The sequence below is a fragment of the Xiphophorus maculatus genome, chromosome 20, assembly GCF_002775205.1.
Source record: "Xiphophorus maculatus strain JP 163 A chromosome 20, X_maculatus-5.0-male, whole genome shotgun sequence".
NCBI lineage: Eukaryota > Metazoa > Chordata > Actinopteri > Cyprinodontiformes > Poeciliidae > Xiphophorus > Xiphophorus maculatus.
The window spans coordinates 32618691-32640426 of NC_036462.1; the positions used below are offsets into that span (position 1 = coordinate 32618691).

At 42.1% G+C, this 21736-nt stretch overlaps 2 protein-coding genes across 10 annotated transcripts in view; one reads left to right on the plus strand and one right to left on the minus strand.

Moving 5' to 3' along the window:
• The window catches only part of LOC102227159 (solute carrier family 41 member 1), a 32388-nt gene extending 19755 nt beyond the window's left edge, over positions 1-12633 (plus strand). The window contains exons 5-11 of the mRNA XM_005799061.3: positions 454-598; positions 2243-2389; positions 4509-4656; positions 4748-4827; positions 4942-5076; positions 6987-7135; positions 7615-12633. Of these exons, the coding sequence (XP_005799118.1) occupies positions 454-598; positions 2243-2389; positions 4509-4656; positions 4748-4827; positions 4942-5076; positions 6987-7135; positions 7615-7800 (990 nt within the window). The 3' untranslated portion in view covers positions 7801-12633. The remainder of the gene's footprint in view (positions 1-453; positions 599-2242; positions 2390-4508; positions 4657-4747; positions 4828-4941; positions 5077-6986; positions 7136-7614) is intronic.
• A 928-nt stretch (positions 12634-13561) lies between these two features.
• LOC102233317 (EF-hand and coiled-coil domain-containing protein 1-like) lies at positions 13562-21362 on the minus strand. 9 transcript variants are annotated; one of them, XM_023325628.1, is made up of 9 exons: positions 20164-21362; positions 18037-18463; positions 17818-17952; positions 16740-16795; positions 16521-16662; positions 16288-16441; positions 15718-15870; positions 14067-14136; positions 13562-13989 (listed from the first exon to the last, which is right to left on the minus strand). In XM_023325628.1, exons 1-9 carry the CDS (start codon positions 20777-20779, stop codon positions 13808-13810), a joined length of 1935 nt encoding a protein of 644 aa, XP_023181396.1. In that variant the 5' UTR covers positions 20780-21362; the 3' UTR covers positions 13562-13807. The 9 variants fall into 9 exon arrangements, with proteins under 9 accessions (XP_023181396.1, XP_023181395.1, XP_023181393.1 ...); XM_023325627.1 differs by having other exon boundaries at positions 16740-16798; XM_023325625.1 differs by having other exon boundaries at positions 18037-18475; positions 20164-21360.
• Positions 21363-21736: the final 374 nt, after the last annotated feature.

The window sequence follows — 21736 nt, forward strand, 5'->3', positions numbered from 1 at the left end:
AAAGAGAGCACAGTAACACCCTAGAAATCTGCTTCTGGAGGCTGGCCTATAATAACAAAATAAATAGGGTCTCTAGTTTTGGTTTCTGTGAAGTGCTCTTCACTCTGCTGCCACATGATGCAGCTTATGATTATGTAATATTTAAATGTCCGTCATGTTTCCTGGAACCCTTGGAGCGTAACCTCAACACGCTTCAAGGAGGTGAAATCTGACAGGGCTTGTGTTCTCTCACAGCTGCTGATTTAAAAAAAAAACAAATGTATTTTTTGCCCACTAGTTGTGGTAATTGCATAGTTGTGAGTATTGTATGGGTTCAACTCTGCTGGGTTCACGTTGATTGATTGAAAGCTTCTCCAATGAAACGGGATAGTCTCGTGCATCTGCACTTTAAATGTTAGCTGAAATGAAATCTATATGAGCCATTTTAATGTGTGTGTGTGTGTTTGCATGCAGGTCCAGGCCACAGTTGTGGGGTTCCTGGCTTCCATAGCTGCTGTAATCTTTGGCTGGCTCCCAGAGGGACAGTTCCAGCTGGGCCATGCAGTGCTGCTGTGTGCCTCCAGCATGGCCACTGCCTTCATCGCATCGCTACTCCTGGGTACGCTCGCCGCACGGGAACCTGCTCGTTGTGTTTACTGTGTGAAAGCTGTGTCGTCAGACCAGTCAGGCTTATTGTCGCTCTTTCTGTCCCTGCCAAGAGAATTAGACAGTTATAGTTCCTCAGGGAAGCTTCTGTTTGAACCTTGAGCATGTCAGAAAAACACTGATGAAGGTAAATGCTTCGAAGGGTGGTCTTGTGAAATTGTAGATCTTTCTGACACTGAAACTCATTTTAGATCTTTATTCCCTTCTGATGTGTTTGAACATTTTGTGAATTGCAGCTGTAAAACAAGCCAGTCTACTGAGGGGAAAATGTGAAAATAAAAAAGGTGAATTAATCTGTGATCCCTTAAACTGATGCTTTGTTAAATGGGCAGCGTTGTGTAAAATCCGCTTTTTATAAGCTGTACATCATGTTGTAAAGTTATTCTCCCATCAAAAACATACATAGGGTGTTGCCCTATGTGTTATGTTTTCTATTGAAATGAACAATTATTACTAAAATATAATTTTAGTTACATATAGTCATTATCATGTCATTAATAATGAACGTGCTCATTATTAATCCCGTCATCATTCTTGTGTTACTCCAGAGTTTTTCTGACACCTGGAGCTTAGTGTTAGCTTCCCCCTCACACACACCTGCCTTCCTACATGCATGAAACTTTTTCTTTATGAACATTTTCACTCCTTACCGGGCAGCAGCAGCTAATCTGAACTCTTCCTCAATCTGTCCCTGGTCACGTCTCTCTCATCATCCTCCTCCGACGATAATAAAGCCCCTGAATCGCTAATTCCCTCTCCTTGTCCGCTACTGAATCTGTTCCAGCGGTCAGAGTTTGTGTGGTAAATTTATCGGTTAGTTTGACGCATTTTTCTGAATGGGCTAATGCACTTTTTAGCTTTTGTCATAGTTTTTCTGACCCGCCCGTCTCGTATCCGCTCATTTTCTCGGACTCCGGTTAGCTGAAATGGCGCTATTTATAAACTTAGAGGGGAGAGGAGGGCTAAAGAGGACTGAGGGATTTCATTGGATAAGCCCAATGTCCGTCAATAAAATCAACCAATGGGCTGTCGCGGTCGATACAAATTAGATTTAATATAATTTTTTTGTTACATTATGACAGCGTAGGGCCGCCAGACATGGACATTGTGTACATCAGTCTGGACTCCAGACAGTCGGTCTTCCCCTGGACAGAAGTTCAAACTGAATGTAGCTTCTTTTTTTTTCTGATTAAATTGTCAACACGCCACTTCATACTTTTACCCGCATTTGGCCTGTGGCGGGTGCTAATTTCTACCCCTGGATTCATGTTTTTTCAAACATGAATCCAGGGGTAGAAATTACCCTACAATGTTGCTAAATAGAAACAATTTTGCAAAGAAGAGGAATCCAACATGCTTCTACAGTGATGGAAAAGACAGTTCTCTCTCCTAAGACAGTTATTGCTGGCACTTCTTTGCGACCGTTGCCACCAAGGATCATAATGATGGCATGTTTATTATCTGTTGGAGTATATTGGTTGTTCATGTTAGTTGTATTGTCTGTTTGACACAAACCTTTGATTGGTTGGTTGGTTGGTTGGGGAGCTAAAAAGTAATGTCTTCCTGGCTCTGACTGGTCGAACTCTAAACTCCACAGGTCTCATCATGATCGGCGTGATTGTTGCGTCGAGAAAAGTCGGCATCAACCCAGACAACGTGGCCACACCCATCGCCGCTAGCCTCGGAGACCTGATTACCTTGTCCCTGCTGGCAGGCATCTCAACAGGGCTCTACAAGAAGCTAGGTAACACGCGCTACACACCTTACCTGTAAATAATGTCACAGTTAAAGTCTGCCTGCTTCATGTAAGCACTCTCTGTGACAGAAACTCTGTCACAGAGAGTGTGAAATTAATGAATCTCTCATCACTGATGAGAAATTAATTAATTTTGACTTTCTAATGATTAAAGATATTCCTCTCCCAAGCTGCAAAGATTTTACAGCTTTAAAGAATGTCAATAATATGAATTGTGTGTCTAAGTTTGCTTTATTGTGGCCTAACCATTGCCTTTCTACGCAATTCCACTTATTTCTCATTTCCCTTTGGTACTCCATCTGGATTTTCACCCATTGAGCTCGATTTCTCTCTATAATTCGATTGTACATTAGTCCTCTGATCCTGGGAATGCTCATTATGTGATAGAAGGCTGACTTTGTAACTGTCTCTATGTGTCTCTGAGGGTTCAGGTCTGAGTCCATCACTACAGCCAGATTTCAGACATAGTTACCAGGTGCAATAGCTGAAGCTACATGCAAAAAATCCTGCATGATACTATCACCACCATGTTTACCAGGTGGTTAAGAATTTTTATTTTTTAAAGAGCCGATTTGACTCCTTTGTGAGAATTTCCTGTTATTTCGGTTAAATAGCTCAGTCTTGGTTTAGTCTGTTGAGCGGCAGAACGTGTCGGCCATGTGAGCAGCAGAAATTTACACCCACAATCAAATGTGTGTTTCTTTCTTACTTGGCATTGTCAATCCACAATGATGAAACTATGGCTTTATTAATTCAACAGTTTTGTATTTTGTGGCTTTTAAAGCAGCACACGTTATGAAACAGCAGGGATTTATTCTTTCTCATAGTCATTTAGTTTGTTGCAATTTCCGGCTTAGATGAATCCTTCCACCACTGATAGAGCCAACTGCCAGGTGGCATTTAAAGACAGAAATCCTCATTAAAGCACAGCTTTCCAAACGGCTTTCAGTGAGGAAGCGACAGGGTGCAGCAGCGTGTGCAGCTTGTGTAAAATGTGGCTCTGCTCCTGCCTGTGTGGGGTAAATAAGGATGAAAGCCCTCCCACGCCTAATCTTGCTGTGTTTTTGGGTGAGAATCTCCACAGTTCGCCGTCAGCACTGTGGCGGCGACTTGGCCGGCGACACACCCAGCTCCAGAGCTCCAGTTTCCACACCGCAGACGCACAAACACACTAACAGACAGACCCACAGAGCGTACTGTAATCCTGTAAGTCTTGGATCTGTCAGAGACTGTCCCAAAAAACAAGCTCACTCCCTTTAAGCGCTGCATTGGGCTGCTCTGCTGAGCATATTTTGGATATTTTTTGCTCAGATACACAAACACAGCTGGTGTCTGGGACTCTTGTCTACTCGGATGTTGTGTTTTTTGTAGGGGTTTTTTTTAGGCTTTGGAGTCTCCTGCGGTGTCAGAGGAGTAACACTGCATCACCGAAGATGCAAAAGTATTTGCACTTGTGTTTATATCACAAATTTCAATGTATTTTTGATATTTTAGGTGATTTACATAAATTTGTGCAGAATTGCGAGGAAGAGATGTTTTTCATGGAGTGCCATTTGTAAAAATGACAACAATTAGGAGCAATAATTTGGCTCATTTAATCTACCATAAGAAAAAGACAATGGAGGTTCATTTTTCAGTCATGCTTTCATTCAGTTATAAATGTCACAGTTTCAATTTAAATATTTAATAATTAAGCTAAATATTGAGCTCCAAATTAAAATTTTTGTTAGCAAACTAAATATTTGGCTAGTAAAACTGAATATTTAGTTAGAAAAATAAATATTTAGCTCCATGTAAATATTTTTTAGCAAAATAAATATTTTAGCTCCAAACTAACAAAATTTGGTTAGTGAACTAAAAACAAAGCAAAGTATTTAGTTAGCATAAAACTGAATATATAGTTAAACAAATATTTAGCTCCAAACTAAACATTTAGTCACCAAGCTAAATAAGGTAAATATTTTATTAGCAAACTAAAAAATTTGTTATAACTCTAAATATTTAACTCAATGCTAAATATTTAGCTAGGAAACTAAACAAAGAAATGGTAAAAAAAAATAGTATCAGCTGCCTGGTCTTGAAGATCAATGTGTCTCCTCCCATTCAGAGTACAATGACTACGCCAACCCGCTGGTGTGTGCGGTGTTTGTGGCGATGTGTCCTTTGTGGGTCCTGATAGCCAGGAAGATCCCAGCTACCAGAGAAGTCCTCTATTCAGGCTGGGAACCTGTCATCATCGCCATGGCCATCAGCAGGTAGGCACTACAGTGTGATTCCATTGATCTAAACTGGGTGATATAACAACAGGTACATAAAAACTCATCTTTCTTTTCCATTTTCTTTCAGTGTTGGAGGTCTGATCCTTGACAAGACTGTTAGCGACCCAAATTTCGCTGGCATGGCTGTTTTCACTCCAGTCATCAACGGTAAGGCAATGGAGACAAACAAAGAAGACATGCAGTAAAGACCTCTCTACTATGTGAAACGGCTCACTCCCCTGTGTGCGTGTGTGTGGGTGTGGGTGTGTTGACGTGGAGCAGGTGTAGGAGGCAACCTGGTGGCAGTTCAGGCCAGTCGGATCTCCACCTATCTCCACATGAACGGGCTGCCCCTGGGGGACCCCAACCTGGCGCCCAGGAAGTGTCCCACACCCTGCTCTTCCTTTTTCGGCTCCAGTAAGTAACAAGGCAGCGCTCCGCGGTTTTCTGTACACACCTTTCACCATAGATGACCAATCAGGACGCATGCACTATGCAGCAGGTTCATCATATCCAGTGCTGCTTTTATTAACCATGAAAAAGTATTTACTGTATAATATCTCACTCACTTTTTCAGTGAAGCACTTCATCCGTAGTTTTCATATCACCACTAAGGGGAGTTGTCATACAGTGAACTATTAAAACATTTGTTCAGATGCTCCAGGAAAGAAAGATTGCAAGAAAACATTAAAGGAATGAGTATCTGCATCATCATTAAGAACCAGCTAACCTGTGATTTATATTTTTTCTTTAATTTTGAAATCTGTGAGGTACCTTTAGCCTTTTTCTGTATGATATAACATTGTAAAATGTGTTCAGGGTAATTTTCTTTGTATTATTTACTACAAAATATTAAATTAAACGGTTCTGAATTATCCTGTCAGCATGTCATCATAGAAAACACTCAGAAGAAAGCTCTCTGGTCAGATGAGACCAAAGCTGAGCTTTTTAGCCTTCATGCTGGAAACTTTGTGTGGCAGAGAACTTGAGCACACAATCCCTGCAGTGTAACATGGAGTTGGTATCACATGCTGTGGGGACAGTGACGGCATAGTTACTTTGAAAAAGTAACTTTAATCGGATTACTGATTACCCCTTGAAACGTAACTTAGTTAGATTACTGATTACTTGATTTGGAAAATAACTTTGAAAATTACATTGAGCTTTGCCAAAACTTAATTAATTGCAAATTATTTTATAATGGTAACATCAACAATGTATCTCCAGTTATAAGGTTGAACTGAAGGGGAGATTGTTTAAAGGTTGCAACAGTACAAAAAAACTTTAGCAATTTGTGTGTTTTTGTGTGTTCCAGTATTGACTGGAAAACTATAAATAGGATTTTAACCCGCCCCGGCGTCCAGGTTCTGCGTTACGGCCCAGATGTCCCGCTGCACAGACTTGTGACACTTCTTTTAATATTAATAATTATAATGGCGTTTAGTGGCACAATTTTACAGACACGTTCATTTGTGGCTGTTTTCACGATTATTGTGATTATTATTAGTGTTCATATTAGTCTCGATGTTTGCAGTTTTCTGGAGCGCAACGCGAAGCTCGAGGTAATTCACAGCAAATATATTAACTTGATATTAACAAAAACACAGCGGGACGGATCAGCCAGGAGATGATGGACAGGGAGAGTCTGATTAAAACTAACTGGATGTCAGACAAATTCTGAAGTTTATGCGCAGCCCGCGACTCATCAAATCTTCAAGTGACTTTAGAAAAAACAAGCCCAAAGCTGCTTATAATAATCGGACTTGGCAAGCGAAACTCCAAATAGTTCCTGTTTTTACAGCAACAAAATGCGCATCTCTCTCTATTGTTTTTGTTTCTGTCGCTGCTGATGCTGTCACATGGAAACGGTGGTCACTCCCCAAGACACGTAGAGGAAATTAAATTAAATTACAAAAGAAAATAGTAACATAAAATGATTTCGATAAGTAACTGTAGTCTGACTACTGGATTTGAAATAGCAACGCATTAGATTACTTGTTACTGAAAAAAGTGGTCCGATGTCAGTAACATGTTACTGACATCGGACGTAAATGTTCCTGTTCTGGAAGAATACTCATTTTTTATTTATATATATATATATATATATATATATAAAAACCGTCAAATATATACATACAGAAGTTGTAGATGTGCAAAGGTCCAAAGCCGTATCCCATCTGTGTTGGTCTATCAGATAAAATGTTTCATTCAATTTGAATGTTGTGGTTGTAAGGGGATCAAATGTGTAAAGGACTATGTTTGTATTTCACTGAATGCAGAAACACCATGAAGCCATCTTCAGTCATGTTATCCCTTCTCTTCTCCAGCTGTGAACTCTCGATCTGCCCGTGTTCTCTTCTTCCTGGTTGCCCCGGGTCACATCATCTTCCTCTACACCATTAACTCCCTGAGAGGGGGTCACACCACTCTGACCCCCATCTTCGTCACCTTCTACCTGGTAGCTGCTCTACTGCAGGTACACACACACACCCCTCATAAATATATCCCACTGTGAAACAGATAACGGCCTTCTGTCCTTCATAAACAAAAATAGGGTGTTTATGAAAGCTGTATCAAAATGAAGACTGAACAAAAACAGTTTAATGTCCAGTGAGCTATTTGAATTTGCAATGAAAAATTACATGCTTTATTTAACCCTCCTGATACGGAGCAAGCACCCGTCGTCTACGCAGAGCGTAAACAGTTAGGTGACCTCTGCCCTGCGGTATTACTGTTGCTTTTAATGATTTTGTCCAGCAGGAGGATATACATTTTAAAACTGATGTTTCATTGATGATTAAATTCACTGGTTGCAAAAACTGAAAGTAGAAAAATAATCCAGATACTTTGTGGTTGATTTCCAATAATTGCGTTACAAAAATGCTTTAGCATCTTGGCAGATCGCGGCATGTTGCTGAGTCTAGGCCCAACGTGCTTAAATTGTCTCTGCTGCAGGTCGCAATCCTCCTGTACCTGGCTGACTGGATGGTTCACTGGATGTGGGGCCGAGGCATGGACCCCGACAACTTCTCCATCCCGTACCTGACCGCTCTGGGCGACCTCCTGGGAACCGGCTTCCTCGCCCTCTGCTTCCACATGCGTTGGTTCATCGGGGACAGAGACTCCAATTTAGGCAACTGAATACATGCAAACAACGCACAAAAAAACCCCTAAAACTTGCACATACTGTAAGCTTGCATGCAAAAAAACTTGATGAACTTGATGAACATCACCCGTATGCCTGAGTCTGACAGCGGACATCTACAATAAAAGGGTTGATCTCCCGAAGGGCTCTGGATGACGAGTTCTTGTCAGAATCTCACCCTCAGGATATCAGGACGCTGTTTTACTGTCGGCACAGCAGCAGCATGTAAATCCTGAGTCTTGCTGTCACCACGGAACACAGACCTCTTCATCTCAATCCCCAACATGCAAAAAAAAAAACAAAAGAAAAGAAAAAACTCTGACCAATGATAGATCCAGCCTCACAGGCTCCAACGCTACTTAATCTTACCTAACACCTGAGTCCTACCACTTTTATTAATATTCTTATTGTTAACAAACGATGCAGTTGGTATGATTTGATATCTGTTCTATGTGTACGGCAAGTCCTCATTATTTTCAATGGGGACGTAAGCCCTTTTGTTTTAAAAAAAAAAAAAAAGCACAAAAACCCCACACATCCAAACAAGCCGAGAACGAATGCTTAATCTCCAAGTGCTGTTGAATTAACTTTAAAGTCATGTCTTGTGTTTTTGGTTAAATGCATTTTTTCTTCTCTGTTGTTATGCTTCATTACTGTAGCAAACGAGACTCTGGTTTTACTTCAGGGGACTGGACCTAAATTCTCTTTTAGCGCAGACTCCAGGTCTTGGTTTGAAGACGCGCTCCCAGTGTTTGCTGTCCCTCATAAATTTTGTCAAAACTTAACAGACCGGAAGATAGTCCATCAAGGTTTTGCTCATTCAGTGCAGTGGGAAATGTTTTCACCTTTTTCCTAATAATATCGAACGTGCACGTTCAACATCCTTAGAGTCCACCACCACTGGTTTATCTTTAACCCCTTTTAGATTCATTGTTGTAAAATTTGCCTTAATGTGCCTGTTGATGCATATTTCACTCGCACCACGGATCACTTTGAAAGCACTTTGCTGCCATTTAGCATTCAGATTAATTCCCAATTATACCTAGTTTAGGCTTGTTTGCATACTAAATATCTTTCGGATACAAATATCTACTTAATTTAGCACCTGCTTGACAGAAAACACACAAAGAGTTTATATTTTTTTTTATGATAATCGGTTCAGGCAGTAGCAGGTTAAATATTGGAATAGCACGTGTTTGGTGCCTGTATTCAGAGAAAAATCCAGCCTTTCTGAGATAAAACATGGATATGTTTTTGTTTGAGCACCTGAGAGTTTAGTGTGGAATGCTTAAGGTCAGGGAAGAAGCTTTTTTATGAGATTAGGTTCCTTGTTTGTTTTCTTTTCCAGGGAAATCCTATAAAACAAAGAAAACTCAATACGATGCTATGCATAGCAGTTAATCTTCAGAGTTGATTTCAGTGATGGGCTCAAAGGTTCAAAGGTAGTTTGATGGAAGCATTTAACTGTCAGAGCTTGGAAATAAATTCAGAGGGAGTATCTCCTTTATAAATGGGGAAAAGTTATTGTTATGACAAGATGCAAAGCTCATTATGACGAGGTTAATATCTCATTAAAACCAAAATATCTTCTCTTTTAAGTAATAAAGGTCATAACAACATGTCTTTTACATATCTAGAGGAAAATCATAGTGAGCCCCTTCAGGCCTTTTTAGCAAGTTGTAATTTGTCAGAGGAGCATTTTTTTTTCTTCCCGTTAAATTGAGTAACTTTCTTATTATAGCTTGCATCTTGTTAAAACAAGAAATTTTCTCATCAAAGCGAGAAACTTTCACAACTTTTATTGCTCCTGAATTTATTTCCTAGCTCTGGCAGTTAAAACATTTCCGTAGATCTGGGTGTTAAATCGTGCCTTTCTTAAATTGCTAGGACATGCTGACACAGTGCTTCATTAGTCTGACAGCAGATGAAAGATTCCGAGAGCTTATATTCTGTGTGGAAACATAGGCCATTGTTGGTGGCATACTAATTAGTATTTGTTTTTTTTACTTTTAAGTAATTTGGTCAGGCATGGGTTGGTCACCAGTATCAAAGCAGACCCACGTTTTAGAAAGTAACCGTTCAAAACCACAAAGATTCCTCATCGTACCGTTGCCTTGTGCTTAAAAGTTCTTCTGCTGTGTAGAGCAAGGAGAAATGCAGAGCTGGAAATCTACAGTCACATAAGTAGCAGGCAGTGAAGATGTGGGAACTAAGCAGCTCGACACATAACTCTTTTTAAAGCAACACTGTTTTAAAACTCCAGCTGTAAAAGTACATTTTAGCTACAATGTTTAAACAAAAGCAAATAGATCATTTCAGTTTAAAATGATCTAACTACAGTGAAGCTGTCATATTTATATTTTATTTACCATGAGAATCTTGTACCAGCTTCTGGCTAGTTTAAAGGTTGGTTTTTCCCTCTGTTTTTGAAGTCACAAAATGAGCAACGTTTAATTTTTTTCAGTAGCTTTTTTTTTAAAACACCAACTTATAAAATCCATTTGCTCCAATGAAATTGCCTGAAATAGCTTTACTGTGCTACGGGAACAAAGAGGAAGAGTCCAGCAACGAGCTAGCTAACAAAGCTCATGTTGCTCTATAGACAATGATAATTCCTTCTGCTGCTATAAAGCTCTTTTCAATATAAAAGATGGGTTATAGACTGTTAAAAGACTGCAAGACATCTTTAAAGTAACTCATGGGACTCATTGTATTCTTAGCAACTGCTAGCTAGAAGCAGCTGGGTGTTTTACTTTTTAGAAAACTTTTACCTCTTTCAATATTGTTTCTACTAAGGTGATGTCACTCTACACAACATGCTAACACGAGGGTACGTTAAAAAATGTAGTAACTCAGAACTCCAAACTGGGGGACTTTTTTTTGACAATGCTAAGTCGTTAGCATCAGCAACAACCCATGTTGTCAAAAATAAACCATTTTTGAGAGAATATAATAAACCTTGACGCATAAAAGATACTAATTATACAAAGAACTTATAACAAGAAACCAGTGATAGTGAAGTAACATTTTATTTATTTAACTCAGTGATACAGTTAAATAAATAAAAGTTGTTTTTTTGTTGTTGTCCTATTCGATGAACAGTGCCATTTTTTGTTGTCTTTTTTTTTTTTCTCGTGTAAAACGTAAATAGGATCTTCTAACATTCATCTGTATGGTATGGGATGAATCTGAACTCTTGGATGAAGTTTATTTAAGGACAAGAATCTTCACTAGTGTTTTGCTGTTCCACTTTAGCATATATATATATATATTCTTCTTCCCACCCTACACAAACGGCCTGTCATCAGATCAGCTCTTCCTGTCTTTAATGGCCTGTGGTTGTTATCTATTTGGACAGGCTTCCAAGTAGAAATTATGTTGGAGGAGAAAGCATCATGTGATGTTTTACTTTTAATTGTTTGTTGTTGTTTTTCTTAACGGGGCCAGCAAAAAGCACAAGCAGAGCACAAAGTGCGAATGTGCAAAAATTGATTTTAATTGTTAAAAATCCTTTGCTTTGTGGTCTTAAAGATTTTTTTTTTTAATGTCAGGTGTTTTTGAGCTTGGTTTTTTAATTTTTTATATTCCATTTCTTTGTCCTAATCTTTTTATCTCTCAGAGATGATTGTTTTGTGTTCTTAAATGAAATCGAGCATACAACTACTTTAAGCAAAGAGCAACCTTTTCTGTGCCATCCGAATGCATCAATGTACTGTAGTTAGCAAATCCACCACCAGATGGCACTGCAAGGCTTAACTTACATAAAGAACTTGTTCTCCGTATTCAAATTGCCCACCCAGAGACATGGCTGCCACTTTGCCTTTGGCTTTTCATCCTTCCATCTATCTCTATCCGTTTGTATCCTTGACACTCTTTATCAAACCAATGCCAGCATTTTTTCTCTTCTTCAACGAAAAGTTGTGTATACTTCTATAAAAAGGCAAGAAATGCTACATCTATTTATTTTTTAGAAGCACACAAAGCAAATTGTACATACTATATTTATTCTATATGTAAGGTTGTTTATTTTGTCATTTTCTTTGGGCTGAGTCCATTTGTCATCAGTGTTGTCAGATTTCCTATCTGCAAATGGCCATTGGCCAGCATTTTGGTTCTCATTGTAATATGACAGCAGTGAGCTTAATGACTATCACAGTGCCTAATAGGAGTCGTCACATGAACAGATTACACACAGAAATGTCCCTCCTGAAATGAGAAACACACCTGTCGATGAAATGAGACGGTCTTAATCTGTCAGAGCCAAGCTCAACTTTTAGAGTAACCAATCAGGAGTTACGTAAGCCACAGAGTAGTGTTTGTTTAATTAGATTGGATAAATAAATGATGTACAGTGTGATTACTGCAATGTGTGAGTGTGAAAATGACTGCGGCCACGGATAGCAGAGGTGTGACCATCGCTTTTTGTTCATGTGGCACAGCAGACATCTGGGAAACACTAGAAGTGAGCTTCCAAGATAGAAAGTAGACATTGTTCCAAAAGCAATCTAATAACACTCACCACCCAGCTTCTGCTTTGTATAACCAAGTGCTTTAAACTATTGAGCCCTAACAGGGAATCCCACTGACAGGCCGCCAGCATCCGCAGCCAGATCGAGCTGTTGAACCGTAATGTCCACATTACCGTAATGTCCACTCTATTCTACCTGTAGGGAATACTGATGTAGACAAATGCAGTCTTGTAATGTCTGACGTCTTTTACATGTTTGTCTTCTAAAAAGCCCCCCTTCTGTGAGGCAGGAGGAAGGCTTTCTCTCTGCAGGACATTGTAATTTGCTGGAAATAAATAAATGACTATATTATTTCATACAGTTGCTTTGTTTGTGTTGTTCTTTTGTCAGATCCGGATCTGACCAAATGACATTTGGTCAGATGTCGTTCAAAATGGCAATTTGTGCTCCCTTACATTTTTGCTGGGTTAACTTATGAATATAACAATTCAACTGTTTATTGGAACAAGCGCTCAGGCCTGGTTTGTCTCGTCAGCAGGGCGGGGCAGCAGGAGGGAGACACGTGCTGCTTAAAAGCTGTTAGAGCACACCGCTTTGAAGAGTTAACTTTGATTTATTCTTTTGACTCACCTTAGATTTGTTTTAGCTCTAATGATCGATGTCTATGTAAATGTTCTTTGGTAACATTTATTGTTTTTGTTGCTTGGGTTTATGTAATAAAGGCTTGTTTCTTGTTTTCTGATTACTTTCCAGGGTCCGTCCTGTAAATCACTCAGGGTTTTAAAAGCCTGCTAGTTGATGTCACTGTGTAATGCTGATGGTCGTATATGTGACCTAAATAAATCCACCTAAAATGTCCTTTTATTGGTTAAATTCCATCCAAACGTCACGTATCCTTAACTTTTGCTAGTAGTGTATCCCAAAAGAATTCAATGTTTCCTGTGTGACTGTAAATAACTATCAATTTATCCTGTTTGGGTTTTTTCCCCCATTTACACCTCAAGAAATCGGTTGTTGGAGACATTCAGGAGACCCGTTCATCCTGGTAACAAATCTGGTCATAACAACAGAACTAGTTGTTACAGAGTCCGTCTGCCGGTTGGTTGGAGGCTCGGTCCTCATAACTGAGACTCGCTCTCATCCTGCAGCCCTGCTCACCATGTCATCAGCTCATTTTACTTTTCTACTTTCAGCTAATGTTTTGAAAATGTCAAATGTTTCTTAGCTAGTTGACATGTTGACTACGCTTGGTTTCCACAAGAAGCGCATCGACACAATGACATAAGTAGATCTGCTTTATTGACTGAGCAGCCAAGGACTGAGGTAGGTTACAAGGAAGTTCAGAAACCCAAAATGCATACATGTACATAATTAGAACTCTTTATTTCTACACAAGTGCTCTATGTAAATATTATTTTTATATAATTAGATACATGTAAAATAGCCGTTTGGATTAAGTAGGCATATTTAAGGTTAACAGTGTAAACATGTCAGTATTATATGCAATAAAACAGGAATGACAGAGGTTAGCTTCTTAACCGGAGATGAGCAGAGAGTTAATATTGTTCGTTTGACGCCCTGCAGGTGGATGCAAATGTTTCTCTCCATTCTGCCCTCCTCCCTCGTCCTCCTCCCCTTTTCCTTTGGGAAGGTCGCTGGGGGTCAAGTGGATGCTGAGGCCGTCAGCGCCAGCGGCCTGCAGGGCCTGGGGTTGACCTGCACAGATCAGCAAAAAGGTTTAGCAAATGAGCAACACTAGAACAGGAAAAGAACTGAGTGCAGAGCAGAAATACCAGCTTCAGCTTTGCTGCGGATACCAAGACTATCCACCACCATTTTCTCCAGGACCGTGCGTGACACATTCTAAGGGAAAATCCAGAGTCTGACTCAGTGATGAGGATCAAAGAACAGACAGAAGAGGCTGACAAATTGTAATCAGTAATCTGAATGGACTGATAAGAGTGATGCACTGAGCTCCCAGTTTTCCTTTCCATGTGTCGAGAAGGGACAAGTGGATAATCTCATTATCCTCTCGTGTGTGTGTGGTGTGTTGAGAGCGATCCCGTCCACTCGGAAGGATGTCGGAACCGCTCCAACCTCAAATCTGGGGCGTTCGTCACATTGGATTGTCCTGGCCTGATATCGTACTGTGTGTCATGTTCCTCGAGGACAAATGACAATGCTGCCTGTTGCATGTGACAAGTAGCCAATCAGAAAGCGAGTTGATGGGATCACAGACACAAACTGAAGACGACCAAAAACAACTGCCACGGCGCACCAGAAAGTCCAGCGGACATCAGAGACATCTTTGTGTTGTTTTTTCTCTTAAGTACAGTCCACAAACTAATCGCCATTGCTTCTTCTTCGTTCTGTTCACTCTGAACTCACATTTGGTCTCCAGAGGTTTTCTAAGACTGAATGTTGGTGAGTGAATTTGCTCCTGCCATGTGGCTCGACACCACACACACGACAAAAACCTGTCATACTTAAGATTTTTGTCATCGTTCGCCTCGTCTCTCAGGTTTTGAAAATCGGCCAACAATTTCAAACTCTTGAAGTGTCAGCCTGGCGTTCCAGAGAGCGGCACAAAGGCGCTGGATGGCATTTGGTGGCGGTCATTTGGTGGCGGTCATTTGGTGGCGGTCATTTGGTGGCGGTCATTTGAGGCGGGGGATTGCACTGTGCAGCGGCCTGGCATGTGGCTGGCGCAACGATGTTCAGGTGACCCTTAACCTTTACGTCTTGCACCTCAGGCACTGTAGGAGCCATGTATACATTTTTGGAACTTCACACAAAATGTTATTTCGTGTTGACATTACACAAAATATTATAATATATTTTGTGTTATTTTGAGTTTCATTTGTTGCCATTTGAAAAAGATAAGCATCTGTAATTATATCATGTTTAAGCTTATTACGTGGTGCCTTCTGATTGGTTAGTGACTCATTCGTTTATGAAAGATGAAAGCACTTGCTCATTGTAGAAGTCTGGCACCTGGAGAGCAACACAGTCCTTTGACCGTCACTTTCTATTTGTTTTGAATCTGTTTGTTATTTTTATTTCCTTTTATTAAGTCCAGTAAAGACTTAGAGATAACCATCAGACTCAAGACCTCCTTTTTTTTTAGAAGAAATGTGTTGCGTACAAAAGAGCTTTAAGGGACTAGACTAGTGAGAGCTTGCCGCACTTACATGCACAAAGTTTAAACATTAGTCATTCTCTAACCTCTATACGCTGTTCCTTATGTACAAACACACAATACAACCAGCTGACGTCATTTAAAAGAGCCGCTACTGTATAAATGAAAGACCGGAAACGACCCACATGGAAAGCAACAGGAAGTGAACTGGCAGGTCAAACACTAGATGGCGCTGTGAAGCTGTATGAAGAGCATCTCTGTCCCTCCCTGTGGGATAGTGGGTTTGTTTGTGCGTGTGTGAGCACCGTGTTGCGCAGCTGTAGCAGCAGGGTGAGTGAATCTGTGAGTTTGTCCTCCAGCAGAGACAGACGTGTCCTCTCCGCCTCGTCCTCAGGCCTCTTTGGAGACACACACGCACGCACCCCCCCACACGCACACACACCGCTCTGTGTCCTGTCCTGTTGGTCACAGTTAAAGTTGTAAATGATGTTGAACTTCAAATACTTATTCCGTCCATCCCTATTAATGTCCCGTTTTATAGTCATTGTCATGCTTAATGACGTCGTTATCAGAGCCATTTAGGACAAATAGCTCTGATAACGCTGATTCTAATCAGGTTGTGATCACAACTGCATGACCTTGAAGGTCATGCATGCAAATTCAGAATACCAGTAATAGATCTGGCATACTGTGACTGCCCTTAATACATACAATTATGTTTGAATGTTTTCCTGGTTAAGATGCTACAGCTAACAGAGTGCTGGGTACTTTGCAATGAAGAAGAAAAAAGGGCAGCCAACCATATTTAGGATTATGGTGATCAATACTTTTGCCTAGGTTTGGCTTTTAGCTGACTTTAGGTAATAACCACTCACCTTTACCTTTCCAAAGCCTCCGCATCCGTTTTTCTCCCCTTGGCTTGGCCCCGTCCCGCTGCAGCAGTCTGTGCCGTGTGAAGTAGAGCCAGGGCGCTTTAGGAGCTCCAAGCGACTCGGAGAGAGAGGACGATGGACTGTGTTGTTCTGACATCTGGAAGATCACAGGTGGCATCGGATCCCTCTCTACACAAACATTCGGCTATGAACAACAGAGCAGGACGGTGACAGACCCTTCGCCGCAGCCGGGACTGCGTGAGGCGACGCTCTTCTCCTTTGAGGAGCAACAGTTTCCCGTCTCCTCCAGACTCCCGTCGTCTTCCTCTTCGTCGGAGGCGGCTCTCCCTTCCACCGCCCGCTGCAGACCCTCTGCATCTGGGGGAGAATGAGCTGGAGTAAAACCTTCAGGCGTGCCGTGTCCGCAGCTGTCCGCGGCGCTCCAGCTGTCTCACCACTCGGGTCCTCAGGTTGACTCGACTGGCTCTCAGAGAGGCAGGTGCAGCCGATTCTGCTGGAGACAGAAACAACGACAACGACCATTTAGTGGCCAAGGGCAGAAATGTTTTGACATAACGCATCGATCTTTCAGAGTCTTGCTCACTTCCGATCACTTCACTTGGAGAAATGTTCCCTGATTTCAAAACTTTTGGCTGAAGTCTCCAGTGTGGCAGCAGAGCCAGAGAGATTTTATCTTCCAGATCAACAACAAAACACCTGAAATATTTGATTACACATGAGCGGGTGTGCAAAATCGGGTCCATGAGGACCAGGAGGAAGTTGTGAGACTGTCGGGCCACAGCAGACGAATCATTCATAATTTGAGTGAAGTTGGTTCATTTCACTGTTTACATGAAGTCACTCAAAACACAATCAGTGTCACTGCGGAGAAAAAGTTACTTCCATTCATCTGCTTGATGTGTAAAGGCACGATGTGGATCCTCTGCTCAGCTTGTTGAGCCGAATGAAAATGAAATAAAATTGAATATACTGTGTGCCCTTAATATCATTTTGAAAACCGGCGGGTAAAAAAACCCATTATAAACTGATTGAGAGAAAATGACGGACAACGATCAAGTCTAGCAGGGTTTCTGTCAGTATATTATAAGCCTGGCAGCCCACCAGGCTTTACTACCTCCCTCTCACCCCATCCACATCAGGCTAAGAATCATATTTACTTTAAATATGTTTTTTGTTGTTTTTTTACACCAGTAACAGTGACATTAAAAACAGATTTAGCTATATTTGAAGCAGTGAACTGGGTGCGAGGCGGTGTGCACCGTTGGCCTTTGATGCCTGCTAGTGCACCTCTGAATTTTGTATCTTTTAACGTAAAAACTGTGTTTTTATGCTGGGCTGCCCTGTCGCCGCCACCACTGGCCTACTGCAGCCTCTGAGGCAACCTGACTGCTTTCAAGGAGTGAGGACTTGTAGAAGTCAGAGAAGGACAGAGGCAAATGAAGTGTAACTGGATCTTGAAACACGCCCAGACACAGAACTCTCCTGCTCACCCGGCCGAACCCGGCGCCGTACCTGTACCGCAGCAGCTCCGTCTCCAGCTGGGTGATCTTGGACTGGAGCTGCGGCACCAACCGGGCCTGTTCCTGGATCAGCCGGACCTTCTGCAGCCCCACGTTGAGAGCCTCTCTGGCTTCCTCCGCCCGCCTCCTGTCAGCATCACAGATCATCACAAATTTCCAATAAATTCACTTTTTTTTTTTTCTTTCTTACATTTCTGAATATTTAGAGCACCTGATCTGGCTGTTCTCCCTCCTCAGGGACGACTCCGACCCCTGCAGCTTGCGAACTTCCTGGTACGCCCACTGCAGCTCTTCCTCCAAACGCTCATTGAATTTGATGGCCTCCTCTAACTGCCCGTCACGTGACGACCGAATCAGTTTCAGTTCCCTCAGCAGGGGGTCTCTGATGTCCCACCTCCTCTGTCCCTTCCTCGTCCCGTCAGGCTGGCTTTTAGGCCTGTCGGTTTGTCCCGGTTTCACCTGCTTGAGCTCGCCGCAGGGTGTGGGAACAGAAAGGGTGGCCCCTTGGCTGCAGGGGCCGGCGGGGGGCCGGCTCCTCTCCCGTCTGAGAGCGACCTCCAGGGCCAGACAGCGAGCGTCGCTCCCCTGCAGAGCAGAGCGCAGGTCCTCAACCAGCTCCCTGAGAGCGCCGACCTCGTCTGGAGAAGACGCTGCGTTAAGAGTTCAAGTTCACTATAAGTCAGCGTGAAGAAATTTCACTTAAGAAAATTTTAAAAAATGGAGATACCACCATGACTTGTCCAATAAAAGCAATACATACATTTTAAAAAATAAGGGAAACTGAACACTTAATTACTGACTGAAATTCTCCCCTGGTGCTTTTCGCCGATCATTTACAAAATATCTGCAACTGACATAAAACTAAACTGTAACGTCACAGGAAAGTTGAATTATTCAGCAATTAAAGAAAAACTCAATTAAAGTTTCATTACACATAAAATGATATCTGCAAGTCAAACTTCTAAACGATGAACAGACTGAACTTGTATACAGTGTATCACTTTGTCAATCACTTGAGGTCACATTCACAACTTGGGGTTTAGTGCCTTGCTCAGGGGACGTCAAGATCTAACCAGAGAAAGATGAAATCGAACCTACAACCTTCCGATCACAAGATGACTATTCTATCCACAGAGCTACAGTCAACGCTTAAATGAAACCTAACACAAAATTTAAGATAAAATTTAAGACAGAGAAAACTACAAATACAACAGTTTGTTGGGGGATCCTGCTGTATTCCAATCAATCAGAGCAAAAAGTGACATTTTTGAAGGTTTGTTTGCGGCTCTCCCCTAAATGTTTGGGGGTTTTGCACAGAATCCACTTAGCCTTGTAAGGGTTCACAATAAAAGTGAGGCAGTAGCGAAAGCAAACGTTAAACGGCCAACTGAGGATGAATTTGCACTTATCCATGACAGATGCAAAAAATCAAGCTATCTAGCAAGCAAAGGTATATTAGTAGCTAGTAACATGTTCTGTCACCTTGAGGCAGAACATAGTGACAATGTCTGCATGCAAATCTAACTTCTGCTTGAAAGGGAAGTCTTGTGAGAATAAAAGAATCTACATAAATGAGAATATACGACACCAGCGTTTTCCCCAGTGTATTAATAGCCTGGCGGGCCACCAGGCTTTACTTGTGCTTATTTGTTTAAGTCTTTTTAAAATGTTTGCATTTTTTTTTAAGGCTTTATAGTTGGTGTTCAGGTATTAATCTTCCAATCTTTCATTACTTGATAACACATAATTATCAAGTGATATTTTCAAATTTCCTGTCAACTTCAAACATTTGTTTACTCAAAAACTCGACGGCCGTCATGACCAATATGTTATACGGCACACTTCTATTCACATTAAGGAATATAGAAGTGTTAGAACGGCCCAGTCAAAGTCCACACCTAAATTCAACTGGAGGATTTGAGCATTGAAGATCCCTGAAGTTCTCCATCCAAGAAACCTGAGCTGGATCTGAGTTGTAAATAATAACAATTCTGGGTAAACAAACTCACTGTAGAACAGAGACATTCAATAAATAGTCTCCCAGGAGCACGAGTAGTTCTATATGAATCCTGCCACACTTTTCCGATTTAGTATTTATTTATTAAATGTATTTGTTGTTGTTGTTGTTGTTGTTTTTAGATTATTTGAAACAAATGTGTAAAATCATGTGCTGGCCACATAAAATTCAAATAAACGTCATAACATTTAATATGTTTATTATTATTATTATTATTATTATTATTATTACTATTTTTAAGTACAAAAGTTATTATTTTGACAGGAGCCCTGGAAAGATCATCTGTATAAAATTCCAGCAGGTCTCCTGCAGTGAGCGTACCTTGCTCACGGAGTTCCTCCTCGGCTCCGCTTCTCACGGTTCTGCTCCTGGTTCCGGTCTGATCTCGACCGAGGTCAAAGCTGACACACTTCCTCCTCCGGACCCGGGGCCACCGGAGCCGGATCTGCCTCTCCACCAGCTCCGTGTCCTGGGAAACCGGCAGACGCCAGGCGCGACCCCCGCTGACTCCGGGCGCAGTGCGCACTCGGAAACACCCGCAGAGCCGCGAGTGAAAGTCTCTAAACGAAAGCCGCTCCGGTAAACCTGAACAAACATCCGCGAACTCCGCGCGCTGCTCCTGCTGCTGCTGCTCCGCTTCGCCACCGCCGCGTCCATCCTCCGCTTCCGGCGTCCTCTGAGCTCCGGGAAGTCCCAGCACGACGCAGAGAGCGGCGAAGTCCTCCCCGGACACCGTGTCGTCCCGGCTGGGATGGGCCAAGTGGTGGAAGACCTCCTGCAGGTACTGGTCGATTCCGGTGGCGAGGACGACGATCTCGTTCTCGGCTGCCGGATCGGGGCAGTGGTGATGGGCCAGGGCGCTGCGGAGCCACTCGCTTTTACGCGCCGCCCGCGGAGAGGGCTGGACGCGTGGAAGCGCCAGCGCGGTGCGCCGCATGGCCGCACTCACTCACCGCACGGTCAATTTTAAAAGGGATTTGACCCCGCAGCCCCGCAGACCGGGGCTCTCAAACGCATCTCGGCGCAGGCTGGGAAGCTGTCGCGCTTCCGGGGGCCTCAGCGCAACTTCGATTTCCTCCTGAGGCTCTTCAAGTTCTGATTTGATCCCTGCGGGTGGAAAAAAAAAAAAAAGCAGCTCCGACTCCACCCTTTGTGTGCACACTCCAACCGCAGGACCAATAAAGCGTCCAGAGCTGCTGGTTTGATCCCTGTTACCAAAGCGGGTCGAATATCATCTAATCCAGAGAGAGAGAGGAAGAAAAAAAACATCTAACAGTCCTGAGGGAGAACAAGACAATAGAGTCAATGGAGCAGTGAGTCAATCCTCAGGTTTCCATGGTGACTGGTTCTTACAGTAGGATCTGTAGAGACTGAAGGCATTTGGTGGCACCTGTCCTCTGGATCAGTCAGCCGAGGCTTTGCACCTTTCAGACTCACATCCTGCATGCTGGGCTGACAGGGTCCGATTTTTTATTTAATTTTTTTAAAATCAAGTTTATTTTTATGGTACATTTCAGCAACAAGGCCCAATGACAGACTGGCGACCTGTCCGGGTGGCGACCTGTCCGGGTGACCCCGCCTCTCCCCCAGTTGACAGCTGGAGACAAACAGGGTCCTGACCCCAGTGGGACAAGGCTGGACGAAAATGGATGGATTTCAGCAACAAGGCAACTCAAAGTGTTTTACGTCACAAAAACACAAAATCATAACTGTGAAAACCAGTGACAGACATTAAAATCATCAGTAAAGCGTTGCGTTACACCAACACATTGTTTGACTGAATGAAAGTATGAATGAATGAAAACGTATAAGGTCCATGTCAGGTGAGTCAAAACTATGAAGTTATATGATTTTTATTTTCAATAGGGGTTGAAAATTAAAAATTAAAATTAAA